General features: G+C 42.1%; 1 protein-coding gene across 1 annotated transcript in view; it reads right to left on the bottom strand.

Annotated features, from left to right (window-relative positions):
• Nucleotides 1–16,956, bottom strand: part of Nachralpha1 (nicotinic acetylcholine receptor alpha1) — a 163,104-nt gene extending 146,148 nt beyond the window's left edge. The window contains exon 1 of the mRNA XM_076316967.1: nt 16,699–16,956. Within this exon, the coding sequence (XP_076173082.1) occupies nt 16,699–16,956 (258 nt within the window). The remainder of the gene's footprint in view (nt 1–16,698) is intronic.
• Between the last annotated feature and the right edge of the window lie 426 nt (nt 16,957–17,382).

Below are 17,382 nucleotides of genomic sequence, written 5' to 3'. Positions count from 1 at the left end.
GATTCATTTGGAGAGAGCCACTGCCTTTTGCGTTTTGGATTATCATAAAGAACCCACTTTTCATCTCCGGTGATCAAGCGATCAAAAAACGCTTCTGTATTGTGCCGTTGAAGCAATAAGTTGCATGTGGTGGATCGGTTAGCCTTGTTCTCTTCGGACAGATTATGCGGGACCCAAACACCTGCTCTGCTTACTTTCCCAATCTGCTGCAAATGTTCTTGGATGGTCGACCAAGGTTGGTTAAGACTGTTTGACAATTCCTCGATTCTCTGACACGGATTTGCTTCCACTTCCGCACTTAACACGTCATTGTCTAACGTTGTTGGTCTTCCTGATCGATACGAGTCGGAAAGATCAAAATTACCGGATTTGAACTTGGAAAACCACCTTTGGCATTTACGAACGTCTAATGCATTTGGATAAACATCGCAAATGTTTTTGGTAGCAACTGTTGCGTTACTACCCTTGCGAAACTCAAAAAGCATGCAATGCCGGATATGTACCTCTTCTGGTATTTGGCTGGCCATTTCACCCAAAATTGTAAAGAAAAATTTTAAATTTAATTATTTACAACTAAACAAGTCACTATAACCTCAGAATGTCTTTGCTACGACTTTAATGTACACAATGAGCTGACAAATGACAATCAAATAGTGACATGCGCAGAAACGACATTACTTTCCGGTCCACCTAATATATATATATATATATATATATATATATATATATATATATATATATATATATATATATTCCATCCACGACAGCCGGTTAATATCCGAGAGTAAACAAAACCCATCGTCGCATTGGCTGGCTCGAGGTGAAATCAAATTATTATGATGAAAGACCGGCTGAGCGCTTCCGAGCTGCTCGGCACTTTTTAAAATTCATTAGCAAATTAACACCCGCCACGGGAGCACGGTGGGCGTCGGGACGCCGACAGGAGCGGGGCAACCGAGGCGCGCGTCGCTTTTTCCAGAGCCCTGGCTAGCAGAAACCGTGTTCCACCCGGAGAGAAACTCCAGGGGTTGTTTCAACCAGTGACCTTACACGTGATCGCGCGTATAAATTTCGAGTCAATATGCAACACGATCGATCCGTCACAAATACGAATCTCCGTTTGTCTCGTCGGTTCGTCACGAGACAATCGATGGAGATTCGTGGTGAAATTGTTCCTCGTACTGGAGTGATTATTTGTCGAACGGATGACGAAGAAAATATCGCGAGATCGATGATTATAATCACAGATGACGGGCACGATCGTTTCCAGGATCAGTGGAACGTGACACTCGTGATCAGACCGGGCTCGAATCGATCGAGTGCGAAATTTTAACGATCCTAGTGTTCGCAATTAAGGGAAATAATCGTTGTTAGATTCACAATTGCGGCAGAGTTTTTAGCAGGAATGTTTATCGTGATTAGTAAAATATACCGTCAGTGGTCAGACCGAATCGGGTCACACGGGGCGTGGAATTGTTTTAATTATAAATTCTACAATGGAGGGAAATAATAGTTGCTAGATTCGTAATTGCAGCCACGGTTTACAAACGTGGACATTCCTTGCCACCAGTAGAATATGCCATTCGCGATCAGACCGGTTCCGCTCTGGCCACTTTACGCGTGAAATTGTTTCAATTATAAATTCTACTGTTTTCGCTAATCGGTACAACATTCCAGCCGCGATTAAATAAATGAATTTGATCGTGAGTTCTATAATAAATATACGTAGATATTCGTTGCCGGATACAACATATCCGGGCGCAGTAGAGTATCCTGTCTATGATCAGACGCGATCGTTAAACATTATCCCGTGCACGACAGATGGATGTAATTTTTGAATTTCCGCGGTAAGTAAAAATGATCGTAGAAATCGATATATTCTATGGAAATTAACAATGTTCGCTCTCAGCGACGACGAAAAATAAGAAACTTTGTCGTCGAAGCATCGAATTGAATATTCTTTCGTCGAGCGGGAAATCTCGGTGCTCTCCTATTAGTTGGAGTAACTCTAATAGAAATAGAAGTACCGAATAGATAGCCTCCTCGATATTCTCGTCACCGGGGCACACATGTATATTAAATAACTTCACTTCGTCTTTCGAGCCGTAGGACGCAATCTACATACGTATTTCAAATTCCAAGCTACCGCGTCAAACAACAATCTGCATATGGATCATCCCATTAGTATGGAACTCAAGAGCGTCGAGGATCTCGTGAAGCTGTTAAATAATTATGGCAGCGTATGTCTTCGGCAATAACAAACTAGGATTATATGAAGTTTGGCCGAAATTGCGGGCCGAGCACAAAGGGGCCGATTTCGGGTGCACGGCCGAGACGAAAATGTGGAATAAAGTTTGTCAGCGCGAGGCTTCGTTCTCGGGGAAATCGATTTTGAAAATGTGCAGTGTACACGCGTGACCTTGAGAATATTTCTACAATTTTCGAACGTCTTTACAAAAATAAAATGTATCTGGAACAACGAGAAACCAGGCACGAGTAGAATGTTCGTGTCTGACCACTGCTCGCTGTTTCCACTTACATTGGTTCTAATCTTCACGATTAGAAGACAGTAAGATCGAAGAAATAGACATTGCTCTAGCAGTTGACAGACAACGCAACGGTCGATGTTTATAAATAACAGTAGATATATATGGAGCAATGGTCAGACACATTCTCCGAGCGCGTCGAACTCTCGAAATCGATTTTCTCGAAATCAGAGCACAGCGAGAAGAAATATCGTTCCGTGTTCTCGACCGATCCCTGGACAAGAAATCATTCTATTTTCGTTCACGATGTGGTATTTCGTCGATCGATCGGACACATTTGGGTCGCGTAAACGGCGGAGAACGAAATCGACTCGAATCTGGATGACAAACATGAAAACGGAACGTCAAGAGTGGACGAAACGGATCCCATAGCTACAAGATATTTCGGAGGAGCAACTTTTCAGGAAAATCGCCTTCTGAGTTTCACGTTTATTTCGATGTAACCACGAGAAGACTTTTTGCCCCTACTTCGAGATACGCCTCGAAAATTGTGAAGAAGACTCGAAAATTAATCGAATTATCCGATGAATTTTTGAAATAGTGAATTTAGACGAAAAATAAGTGGCTTGGTTTCGCTTGATCCCATTGTATCGGTGATCAAAGTTCACAAGACGCGAAAGAATAGTCTAACGTACTAAATTTGGAAAACGACTCAATCAATGTGAATATTTTGACAAGGTGGTGTCGAAACAGAGTCAACCAGTAACCTGGGTAATAATATAATTAAATAGAAATAACGAGAGAAACTAAAAGTCTAATAAAAAATCTAAGATAGAAGTCAGGACAGTGAGTGTCCATTATCGAGTATCGTTAAAGACGTCGATCGAGTACACTGTAAGGCAGTTAACAATCAAAAATCCAAGAAACCACATATCTCTTAAATGAAGTCGAATCAAAATTCTATTAAACTAGTCATCTTACTTACTACCCAAGAGTTTCTTTGAAACCTGTTCGACGATCGAATAAATACTATATTCAATTCTCCTTGTTTCTCGTATCGTATTATCATCTTTCCAATGTATAGAATCTTGATAGAATATATTATTATCGTAATTGCGTACCATTGGCCCACAGTGCCCCGTGCAGTCCGACCGAACGTGTCTGACCGCTTACGGCGCATTCTACTGGCCCCAGAAACATTCGTGTCCAGGCAACCGTGGCGGTAAACGCGAATCTAGCAATAATTATTTCCACGAGCAAAGGCGACCAATTACCCGAGCAATGTTCCAAAGAGGATTTCTGACTACCCTTGCCTCGATTATTGCTGCCCGCAGCAATTTACTTAAACGTCTCGTCGCGATGCGTCCCCGCAAGATGCGCATTCAGCATCACCGCGAATTCCGTCTGCATCCTGGCGGCGAACTGTCCTCGGTGTGATTCGTTGGATGGGAAAACTGCATCGACCCCTCGATAACGTTCCCCGTTTCGCCGAGTCTGGGAAACCGAGGGCCGGAAAATCGAGCCGATGCGCGCGGATTGGGAGCGTTAGCGTATCGCGTAAACTGCATAAAACTTCTCAACGTTTCCCACAACCGAGGGAAAAAATAAAACGACGCGAGAGATCCGTGCCGCGATATCGTGCACGGGTGTACGGTATCCCTGTCGACCGACACGGGAATTCGGGAAACATCGATGCACCGAGCGCACGTGGAAAAAACGATTAACGAAAGATCATTCGAGCGAATTGGAAAAGTTCGGTGGAACGTTGCGCGGAAAGCCAATAATTAATAGGAGAAACGTTGTCGAAGTTGTTGCGAAACGCATCTAACGTGATCCGAGTCGAGGGAGAACCATTTTGAGAATTTAATGTAGCTTGTTCGTGTCAGGTACTGGTATCTTTTGTAATAGTTTTTAGTAGTATCGTTCGATCACGAGTTCGTAATGTTTGTAGGATTTGTTTGATTTTAAGTTTCTCGAAGGGGTTATCACATTTGGGAATATTCGGTACAGTGAACTCGTCGCGTCTGTGCGCATTCCAGGAACTGCAGTTACGAAATACCGCAATCCTGGTCGTCGTTCCGAAAAATGGGGAAACGCTGTGTACGAGTGGATTCCATCGGTGGAGATCCATCGGATAAGTAATCCGTGGATGCCATCCAGACGGCCACCAGTGGGGTATAAACGAGCCAACGTCTAAGTTAACGGACGTCACCGGTATCGAACAACGATGCACCGCGGTGCATACAGTGTGCAGCGAGAGATTCGTTAACGAACGTACGTACGGCAAGTGCTGCGACACACGAGTCCGGAATGCGAACCCCGAGGCGCAACTGCGACCATTATCGACTGGAAGTTACCGATTCGCTCAAAGGGGCAGTTAACCCCTTTCCCGTCGATCCTTAGGACGAGGAAAGTTACCAAGATCGTGGTCTATTCTCCCGAGAAGGTACCTCTCACTCTCTCTGTCTCTATCTCTCTCTTGGAACTCGAAAGTGCAATGACAAGCTCGAGGAAATAAAATCTTTCATCCGATGCGAAACGATCCTATACCACTTAAATGTTACCCGAGTGTTTTCTTTAATCGTTTCAGTCTCAGGGGGTATTGAAAAAACACTTTCGAAGAGTCCCGAACAGTGCAACCACGCTTCCTCTAAATGGGATCGATTTTTAACTATGTTATAGCCATTAGAGTATCGCAGATTATTTGTCTGACCATAGACGGTGTAATACCACTTGTCTAGTCGTACACGGTGTCATGCTACTGCCCAACCATACACAGGACAATATTACTTGTGTGGACATGGACGAGTAATACTACTTGTCTGATCATGGACGAGTAATACCACTTGTCTGACCATGGCGAGTAATACTACTTGTCTGACCATGACGAGTAACGCTACTTATCTGACAATGAACAAGTAATACCACTTGTCTGATAATGAACGAGTAATACTACTTGTCTGACCATGGATAGTTAATACTACTCGATTGATCCCAGACGGGGTCATACTACTTGTCGTACCATGGACGGGGTAATATTACTTGTCTATCCATGGACTGGGCAATACTACTCGTCTGCCTATATACAGGGCGATGCTACTTGTCTGCCTATATACAGGGCGATGCTACTTGTCTGGCCATAGACGGGGCAATTCTTCTTGTCTGATCATAGACGAATATAATACTACTTGTTCAATCATCTACGGTGCTCATACTACGTGTCTGACCATAGACGGATCACACTACTAATTTTCCTCCTTTCACTGTTCCAAAGTCCCAAAATTATCGACCTCTGTAAAGATACTAAAGAAATCGAAGATCCGGAAACTTTTCGACAATTTTCTTTCTCCCCTCCGCACAAGGTTATCGACTACCAATTTCCCCGATGCAAGTCTCCACAGCAAGGAGACACTCTCGCGAACCGTGTAACCACTATTCGCGATAAATCAGCCGCGTGTCCGGCTCGCGGGCGCGAAGCAACAAACGACCCCGTTGCATCGAAATGACAACTAAAGTGTGGGAGTGATTTTTCGGTACACCTCGTGCAGTGTTTCCGCGCGTTTTCACGGCGCGAGAAAAATTCACCCGGCGGTAAGAGCGAGCGGGCGCGACAAACGAGAACGAATCGCGGGATCGTTGGAATGCTCGCGCGTTCTCGCTGTCGGCGTTAAAGATACCGATACGACACTCGCAGCTTTTACGCGAAAATCGATATCCCGGCACGGTGTCCGATACACAGATGTACCGGGAACTGATGCGTGCTCGTTGCTGAGATATACCGTGTCGGCCTTATCTTTAATGCGCTTCCCTTTCACGTTTTTTCGTCGTTCACTCTGTATCTCTACCGTTCCCCCTGTCTAGTAACTGCATCTAACTACCGAGTATTTTGCCACTCGAGAGCGGAGCTACGCTTTAAATCACTCCTGGATAAGCCAGCGCGAAAATGTACCCTGGACAAGTTTTGCGCGAGCATCAGCTCCGTAATCGGACTTTTTAAGATAGTCGATTACCATGGTCCTCTGTCTGCGTTGCATTCCCCTCGAGAGTATTCCGGTGCTGCATCGAGACTGGAGATCGTCTTATTCGAAACGTGTTGAAAAATAGCGTTGGAACGAACCACACAATCGCGACATCTTTGCTCTGCTCTCTTTGCACCATTTACCTACGTAAATAGCTGTGTGTGAATGTATGTGTATATGTGCTTGTTTCGCGGAGAACATTTTGTCGATAGGTCACTTCTTGTGTGTTGTAAATCGAGCGAACATCTGTTTAAGAATGTAAAAGCGAAATATAAGTGGGTAGTTATAAACCATTGGTGAATTATTCGTATCCTGATAAATATCAAGGTTGCTACGATGTAACATAACCGAGATAAAGCTGATTTTCTTTCGTATTAAAGAATCGAGAGTTGCTTGGGAATTAAGTGGAAATTAAATCTCGGTGAGGTAACGTCAACAGGATTTGTAAAATAGTTTTCTAACAGAACAGCTTCCTTTTAGGAGGACGTTGATCTAACGTATTTAATATAAACATAGAATATATTCGAAAACTTTATCGAAGAATTTTCAAAGACCTTTATTGGATAATACAAAAGGTGTTCCAAAGATCACTTCGATTGATTATTAATTTTTAATAACAATGAGACGAATTTGGCAGTGTACCTATGCTGGGTATAATGGTTTATTTGTAACGAGAATATTTCGTATTGTATTTATATCGAGAATAATATTTCAAATATTGTATTTATATCGAGAATGATGTTTCATGTATTGTATTTGTATACGAGAATAACATTATAGATTCTATTTATACCGAGAACAATATTTCAGATTCTATTTATAGCGAGAGCAATGTTCGATGATAATTTGCTTTTGATATCGCGTTATCAACGGTCGTCACCTCACGGTGCACAAAACATATCGCGATTCTCAAGTGACTAATAAGCGACATTCGCGAAGCAACTGGCATGACTAATCGCCACACGATCGATCTCCTCGTTGCATCGCGTGGCTCGAAGTATGGCTCAACAAGTTTGATAAGAATTTAGTACAGATCTCAAGTTCAATATACCACACGAGCGATCAAAATTTAAGTAGCACCTAAACTAATAACCCATCGTGCCACAAGTTCCAAAGTAAACGAAACCTCCAATTAATTACCGCAAATAGAAGAGTTACTTAAAAAACAAATAAAACCTACTGTTGCTGTTATTTTGCTTCTTTAGCAAATAGAGATACTTTTCAATTTTTATTACGAACGCAATAAGAATGTTTCGTTACGTACATAGACACAAAAAATTATAAAAGTAAATTAGAATAGAAGAAATATCTTCAATGGAAATGTTACGTATTACTAAACTTTCCACGAGTCGAGATAATTACTTTTTTTCTTGATTAATATTTTACACACTTTGGGCATTCTCGAAACTAATTTTTGCAAACTCAACAGTAGAATTACCAAAGGGGATAATTTGGCTTGTTTCAAAATTCTTTCCAAAATTACTCTATTAACGGTGCCTACAATATTCACGAGCAATTATCAAAATAGACAACTAATAAACAGTAGAACTACCAAAGGAGTCAATTTGGCTTGTTTCAAAATTCTTTTCAAACTCACTCTATTAACAATGTCCCTGCCTACAGTATTCACGAGCAATTATCAAAATAGACAACTAATAAACAGTAGAACTACCAAGGGGTAAATTTATTTAAATATTCTTTCCAAATTTACTCTATCAACGATATCATTGCCTACAATATTCACGAGCAATTATCAAAATAGAGAACTAATAAACAGTAGAACTACCAAGGGGTAAATTTATTTAAAAATTCTTTCCAAATTTACTCTATCAACGATATCTTTCCCTACAATATTCACGAGCAATTATCAAAATAGAGAACTAATAAACCGTAGAACTACCAAAGGAGTCAATTTCACTTGTTTAAAAATTCTTTCCAAATTTACTCTACCAACGATATCTTTTCTTACAATATTCACAAGCAATTCTCAAAATAGACAATCAACAAACAGTAGAACTACCAAGTGGTAAATTTATTTAAAAATTCTTTCCAAATTTACTCTACCAACGATATCATTCCCTACAATATACACGAGCAATTATCAAAATAGACAACCAACAAGCAGTAGAACTACGAAGGGGTAAATTTATTTAAAATATCAACGATATCTTTCCCTACAATATTCACGAGCAATGATCAAAATAGAAAACAAATACTCATAAATTACTTGGAAGATACGTGCACGGGTTCGTATAGAAACGGTGACACGTTCGATAGCACCGGCGTTAATCGGGGTCCACGAACCTACACTTCTCGAACATCAATCCTAAGCGCATCCACCCAGCAATGACAAAAGAAACAAGGGGTACTGTTTCCACGAGGCCCCGGCCGTGCATCCACTTACGCGCTGGGAACAATTGGCCGGTTAGCTCGCGATTATCGATCGTATTCCGATGCTTTCGTCGGCCGTGAAAAGTGGGCGTTGGCTGTCGCGCGCTGAGAGAATCGTCGAGTGAAAGAGGGAAGGCATCGAGCGTGGAGATCGATTCGAAATCGCCGCTCGAAACCGGGCTTGAATGGAGCGGCACGCTTTGCATTACGGATTCGACGGAAGGCCGGTCCGGTCTTTCAAAGCGGTAGGAAAGGCGAACAGTCCCCCGGATCGGTGTTCGCGTTACTTTAATCGCTCCGTGACGATCCAAATGGGTTTCCCGTGTTGCACAGTTTCCCGATCGTTGGCTCGTGTCCGCGACCGTACACCGAACCGATCCCAGTTCACGATCGGCTCCCGTTTATTACACCACCGTTGTTTTCTAATTAGGTTTTCTCCCCGCTTAACGATGGTAAACAAGCTGACACTGCACGATGGAATTCCACGTTGCGTGGATGATCATTGAGAGAGGTTTCCTGGAGATCGGTGGGAGATTTATCGTGGAAGATTGTTGAGATTTATCGTGGAAGATCGTTGGGAGATTTATCGTGGAAGATCGTTGAGATTTATCCGGCACAAAGGTTTCGAAAATCATTGTAATAGTGTGTAAAATCAAGACTACTTTTATTGTTTGTATATATTTGAAATATATAATGTGGAATAAGGATTGGAAGATTATTGAGAGACTAATCGTGGAAGATCGTCGAGATTTATGTTGTATAGAGGTTTCGAAGATCATTGTAACAGTGCAAAAAAAGAGGGTTCGTATTCATTGAATCCTGGGTCTTTTTTTATGTAAATTTTCAACGTATAAATTTCTCACGAGTAACTCTAAAATTTTTTTGCAAAGGAGAAAAATTTGAATATCTTGGAAACTTAGATAAAAAATGAAACATCACCTGAAATATACTCCAAAATCGTATCGATCGCGATGATAAAATTCAGATTCGTTCACCAAGCTACGAAATCAGCTCAAGATGATAATTTCGATTCATACGATCGATCGGTGCACAGTTTCGGTTTTAGGTATGATAGTTGTATTTCGATCGACGTTACCGCTTCTTTTCTCGCGAACGGTTTCTCCCGTGGATAAATAAAAAATAAATAAATGATCGGACGCGACGATCGATCCAGCATCCCCCAGTTTCATTGCGCTCGCGGGCAAAGAGTTAACGAGGCGCGTCGGTATCGTCGACGCCGGGCGTCCGTAGCTACGCGAAACCTCGCGAAGAGAACGACAACGAAGGAACCGTCGAACGAGATTATCGATTTTGTCCGACTGCGCACCTCCTAGTTGTTAATACGAAGAAATTGCTCGATTTCTGGCGGTCGAGATCGCGAGAATGCACGTAAATCCGTTACGGAAAATTCCTCGAGCTTATTCGGTTTACGGCCAGCTTGAACATTCCTCTCGGGTTTCGTACTTCATCGACACACACGTCTGGTAATTAAACTACGCCGTAACGTTGAATTATGGTCGCTCGAGAATCACACGTCTCGAATGATAATCGACTTAACAGCGAACGTGAAATATTTCCAATGGTAAAGAAACACTTACGAAAATATTTCTACAGGGTGTCCCAATCGTCACCGGTCAATTTGAATTTCGCGCTGTTTTTATAACGTCTAATCGATTGACTTGAAACTTGACACGCATCATCTGGACGGATGGAAAATTAATCGTGAAAAAGTACACGGTGATAGAACGCGTGCGAACAATTCGAGCGTATTACGAAAAATCGAGATCTTTAACGATTCGGGTAGAAAAGGAAAATATCAAGATTCGTGTCTCGTTAGGAAATTTCTTCGGTTAGAAGCATAATTACAGGTGGAATGTTTAAAGAGAATTATTTCTCAAATTGAAAGTTAAAAAAGAACTGCTTACACTTGAATAGAATTACGGGTAGAATATTTGAACAAAATTAGCTTTGAAACTGGAGGGTAAAAAGACTGCTTAAACTTTCGCAGAATTACGGGTAGAATATTTAAATAGAATTGTTCGTTAAAAAGAAGGATCTCGCATTTCGCGAAATAATTTCGACAGTGGCCCGAAAATGCTCCCGAAATTAACAAAGCAAATCTCTCCGCGTCATTAAAATTGTGAAATATTAACGATTCAAAGGGGAAAAGAAATCCGTGTAACCCCTTTATCGATATTTTTGCATACCGATTGTATTTGTAATTGCAAACACGCTAATGATTCATGCAAACGACAAATATAATCGGTGTCGGACCGGCCGCGATGCGAAATTTCATTACGGTTAAACCTGTATTAAAAATACCACGTGCCCCGTTGTGTAATTATTAACGTTCCAATTGAGAAATTTTTAAACAATTCGATAAATATTTAACCGTTGCGTAAACCGTGACACCGTTCTTACAAACTAATTCGACTGAATCGACAGCTTTTTTATTCTCAATGAAAAACAAACTCAAATAATAACGTCTGCGAAAATAGCGCGAAATTTGAAATACTAATTTCTTTCAAGTGTTCCAAACAGTAATTTCTTTTACATTTGGTTCCAAGTTCGTTCAGATTAAACCACGTGCAATCCGTTGAAATATTTTATACCTCCATTGAGAAAACTTTTTCATAGATTTCCATGCAAAAAGAATATTTAAACGTTCCACCCGGTATATTGTATCGGCGTCGCGCGTACGAGACAAGAATCTCGGTTCTTTTGTGCGCGAAATAGATCCGCCGGTGTCCAGCGGACCAGAAATTTGCCGGACGCTCGAACGCTTTCGTCTGCTTCGGGTAATTTAGGCTGTTCTCGTTATGGCATACCGCTCGTTACCGAGCAGAGCCGGCCAACAAAACGGAGTCCTCGCGAGTGTCATTGAAATCCGCGTGTTTCCGCAGTTTTCGCTAACTCGAGGAGCACGCGGGATTGTTCCGCGCGATCCATGATCCCGCGCGAAGCCACGATCGTTTCAATTTTATGTAAATAATTAGACGCATTGTTGGACGAGCACGGTCTTTGTTCAACTCGTGGCTTCTCTCTTGCGTTTTCTTCCTTATACACACGCATCTGAGTGCAAGAAACGTCTGTTGCTTCTTGATAAATATTGCTAACGACTTCCACCGGGGAGAAATTCTAAATCGCGATGGTGGAAAACTGTGAACCGAGTAAAGATACGGGTAGATGGACAATTGGTTTAATTATTTATACGGACAAACCTTTGTACGAATTAAACTCCATTCTACTGGTGGAAATCTAAGACAATGTTGCGTTGCTGAAATTTGAAAATTCACACGTGTGATAAATTGAATCGAATTAATTTTGTTGATGAAAATTCTCAACAATGAGTACGAAGATACTATTCTTTTATTGCGAGTCGGGTTATAAATTCGAACCACCTTTGTTTTACATCCACGAGCGATATTTACTTTTATCCATATAGTATGTCTCCTGTTAGTTTCTTTCTTTCGTTCACTTTCCTTTGTATTTTTTTCATTCTGTATTTTTTATCGAAAGATAATATTTATTTTCATCTACGTGTCCCGTGTTATCTTTCTTTCTTCGTTCACTTTCCTTTGTATTTTTCTTTTTTTTTTGTATTTTATATTTTTCATTGAAAGGTAATATTTTCATGTATACGTCCCTTGATATATTCTTTCTTGGTTCACTTTCTACAGAATCATTTGCATTTTTCCTTTGTATTTTTCTTATTTTCATCACAAGATTCTCCCGTTGATAACTAATTGTCGGATTGTTGAACAACGAGGAACGAGCGATTCCCATCCTCGGTGTCCAGATTCCCGCGCAACGAATTCGCTTAGCGGAAACGTCGCTGACGACAATACGAATTCGTTAAATTTTCCACGTCATACGACGCGTCCGACGAAGCGCGTCTCGGCGTCGGTCGGTCGATTTTAATACAATTGCTACGGCTGCTAAACCGCGCGCGAATAGCGTGCGTCGCGCTAACAACGACGAACGAATTAAATCGTACAACACGGTCGTTGATAAATTTTAACACGTTCAAGTTTAATATAAAATATCAAACTTTAACCCAGTAATCATTCGAAACGACTCGGTTTTGATCATTGAAACTCGTACAGTGAACTCGTCGTATTTTTTGCGCATAGGCGGGACAATACTACTTGTCTGATCATATACGGGAGTCATACCACTTGTCTGATCATATACGGGAGTCGTACTACTTGTCTGGCTACGGACGGGAGTCACACTACTTGTCTGGCCACGGACGGAGGTCATACTACTTGTCTGATCATGTACGGGGGGTAATACTACCTGTCTGACCATTGACGGTGTAATTCTATTTGTCTAATCATGGACGGGCGTAATTCTACTTGTCTGATCATAGACGGGGGTAATACTACTTGTTTGGCCATGTACGGGGGGCATACTACTTGTCTGATCATAGACTGGGGCAATACTACTTGTCTGATCATAGGCGCGGAAAATACTGCTTTTCTGGTCACAGACTGGGTCATACTACTTGTCTGATCATAGACACGGAAAATACTACTTTTCTGGCCATAGACGGGGTAATTACTACTTGTCTGGACATAAACAGGGGTGATGCTACTTGTCTGACCATAGACGGTGCAATATGCAAAGTCTTCCGTGTAAGGGAATCTGTAAACATATAGAGAGTAGTGAGTAGAAGGTAAGAAGTGGATAGTGGAAAGTAGAAAATACAGGTAAAAAGTAAGGACTAAGAAACAAAGAGTGAGGAGAAGGGAGTAGAAAATAGACAATAGAAAGTGCAATAGAAAGTAGAGTAGCGAGTAGAGAATAGTACCTCGATCAACATTCAATAGCGAACCATACCAACGTTTCTTCAACACACTTGACCATCGTTTCCAAAAGCATCCACCCATAAAAATGACACCGCTCTGATGGCACTTCGACCCATTGTGGCCCACCGATTCGTTCTCTTCGTCTCGGACCGTCCTTACCAGAAAATTTCTTCACCGGTGGCTCTCCTCCACCATAGAAAACCTCGACCACCTCGACCGTTAACCCCGTTGACCGATAGATTGGTTCCTCGATCGTCGAAACGAATGAAACGGCCAGAAATAAAATACACCGACGGTGGGGCGCAACGACGTCTTTTCCAGGGTACCGTTGAAATTACGGTGTTGGGATTGCGTTGATAGTAGCCAACGCAACGGGCGACCGGCCAGTCGATAACAAATTAATTATAGTCCGTACGGGGGAACACGTATTTAGTCTATAGACGTCCGTGATCGAGGTAATTACAGCCGAAATTCGGGACAGGGCTATATAAGCATGTAACACGAATGTAATAACCAAGGAGACAATGCCTGGTTCTAGGGTTGGGTGGGCGTTGGGCGGGGGCGTTGGGGGTCGGTGGGGGTGGAAAGGGAGGAGGTAAACGGGGGTCAGGGATAGACAATCGCGTAATTGTAGCGCATTGATCCGTCGAGAAGATGGCCTCGAGTGTGTAGGCGGCCGTTCGGGGCAACGGCAAACCTCGCCGAGACACGATTGATCGGCCGCGATCAGATTATGGCAATTAATGGCTCGAGTGCTATGGATCAGCCAGCTTGTAAATTAGTTCCGGTTCCGGGCAGGGAACTCCCGGAATTCAACTTATCGCCGCAAGTACGCGGACGATCGCCGCGTCCATCGAGTAATTCGTGAACCGCGGTGAATAGGTGTCGAGCACGAACGAATTTACAGATAGAGGTGACTACAACCGGACCGATCGCCGATTTCGACCACCGTTCGTCCGTTTAACGTACACCGGGAACATCGAAACGAGTTAGCGAGTGTCCCATCGCGCGTAACTTTCAACACGTTGCAACGACGGGGTCGTTTTGGACCCGGAGAGAATTTTATTACTCGTACAGCTTTCTTTCGAAATTGAAAAAGTTACAACCCTCGAAGAAAACTACTACTCGAAGAAAAAACGACGCGACGTGGAATAATATTGGGTCTTTTCGAACCCAGAGAAAGTTTTACATTATTCCGTTACACGGTTAGTACGGTTTTTGTTTAGATATTACGAAAGATATCACGGAATAATAGAATCTCCGTTTGAAGTGTTTATACAGGGTCAAGTTACGCGTGATTGGTACTGCAAGAGGTCACAGTTCTTTTAAATGCAAATATCGCTTGAATCTTTTCGATTTTCGTAGACTTCTTTTCTGTACAAGAGATATTATCATATTTTGTGACGTATGAAATAAAAAGCTTATCGAATTGACCATAAACCGTGTGCGATTCAGTGAACTTGTGAACGTGTAATATTGTAATAGAAGAACGTGTTGGTATTAGTAGATTTTCGTAGACTTCTTTTCTATAGAACAGGTATCATCATACTTCGTGATGTATAAAATAAAAAGCTTATCGAATTGACCATAAACTGTATGCAATTCAGTGAACTTGTGAACGTATAGTATTGTACAAGAAGAACGAACGTGTTGGTATTAGTAGATTTTCGTAGACTTCTTTTCTATGGAACAGGTATCATCATACTTCGTGATGTATGAAATAAAAAGCTTATCGAATTGACCATAAACTGTATGCAATTCAGTGAACTTGTGAACGTGTAATATTGTACAAGAAGAACGTGTTGGTATTAGTAGATTTTCGTAGACTTCTTTTCTGTACAATAGATATGATCATACTTTGTGACGTATGAAATAAAAAGCTTATCGAATTGACCATAAACTGTATGCAATTCAGTGAACTTGTGAACGTGTAATATTGTACAAGAAGAACGTGTTGGTATTAGTATCAACAGTGTACGAAAAGTATCACGAATATTCGTATCTTAAGGCGCACGTGTCAGATTCTCCGTGTAGATTCAACGCGTGAAAGCACGTCGAGAACACCATGATCCTTGTTAGCGTACATACGTGGTGCATGACCATACGGTGAACAGAAGAATATCGAAAAAGTTCTCGAGCACGCGGAGTATGAAAGTATTTTCTCGCGAGTGTTTCCAAGCGACAGATTTTTCGCGTTCGGTAACGGAACAAGCGCGCCGGTTCACGAAACCGTTATCGAGTATTATCGATCGGTGGTGAAATAACACATTATTAACGTAGAAATTTATTTAAACATTATCGTACCGACCGATGGTGAATCTAATGAAATTATTTTCTCATCGGTGGATTAAATATCGATTTACGTCTGCTTGAATATTCAATGCGGCTCTTTGAGAATTGCGGTTCGTGAATGCGGCTACCAAAGCCTGTCACCTTGGCCACTTATGCTATATACCGACACTCGAAGACTCTCCGAGACGCTACAGGATGTTCCAAAGTACGCGAACTGTTCCCCGGTATATTTGCGAAACGATCAATAATTTTCGAACGCGACGAACGTGATTTTTACGCGTGAAACCGGCACGCCTGTTCCAGGTGTCCGACCAGTGTCCGTACTATAGTTTCTATAATCATATATAAATAATTTTCGAACGCAATGAACGTGATCTTTGCGCGAGAAACCGGCGCACTTGTTCCAGGTATCCGACCAGTGTCCGTACTATAGTTTCTATAATCATATATAAATAATTTTCGAACGCAATGAACGTGATCTTTGCGCGAGAAACCGGCGCACTTGTTCCAGGTGTCTAACCGATGTCCATACTATAGTTTCTATAATTGCAAGTAAATAATTTTCGAACGCAATGAACGTGATCTTTGCGCGAGAAACCGGCGCACTTGATCCAAGTGTCTGACCGATGTATGTACTATGGTTTTTATAGTTTCCAATGTTATTCATAAGGTAGAATAATATGGTTAAGTTCTACTCACAACGTCGATGAGCTGGGAGAGGCGCAGTCCCATTTTGACAGTGAGGCGATCGCTGTTGTTGCCAACAGGGCGGATGAGGCGGTTGTAGTTCGACAGCAGGTCGTCGTAGAGACGCTTCGCTTCCGGATTGGCCGAGGCGCCCGGAAACGGGGCAACAAGACAGGAAATGGCTGTCGCCATCGCCAGCAATCCGCCCAGCCTAGACCACCATCGCCACCAGCCTTTCCCACCGTCGTTCGACCAAGCATCCCTAAGCATCGTACGCCTTGTCCACCCCTGAAACCATATATTTTACCGTTAAGCCTCACCAACACGTCCGGTATCACCAATGATACCGATATACAGGGTGCTAGTAAATCACGGGCCAGGAACTTTACGGGAATTTATCTCTGCGTCGCTGTCTCGAGAGCGGTTAATCTTCCCGTAAACTCCATGGAATGTCACCTGCGTGGTGTGCACGGATTTTCTTAAATACTTGTAGCTTTTACAAGTAGACAATGTACGCGTTGTCGAGGTATTACGCGAAAAGATTTTCACTGGAGAGAATTTAAAATTGATTTCAGATTTAATTCGCTGGTCAATATTTCCGTAAACCCCATGGAATGTTACCTGCGTGGTGTGCACGGATTTTCTTAAATACTTGTAGCTTTTACAAGTAGACAATGTACGCGTTGTCGAGGTATC

This window comes from Ptiloglossa arizonensis, chromosome 7 (assembly GCF_051014685.1).
Source record: "Ptiloglossa arizonensis isolate GNS036 chromosome 7, iyPtiAriz1_principal, whole genome shotgun sequence".
Taxonomy (NCBI): Eukaryota; Metazoa; Arthropoda; class Insecta; order Hymenoptera; family Colletidae; genus Ptiloglossa; species Ptiloglossa arizonensis.
This window is presented reverse-complemented; position numbering and strand designations above follow the sequence as displayed.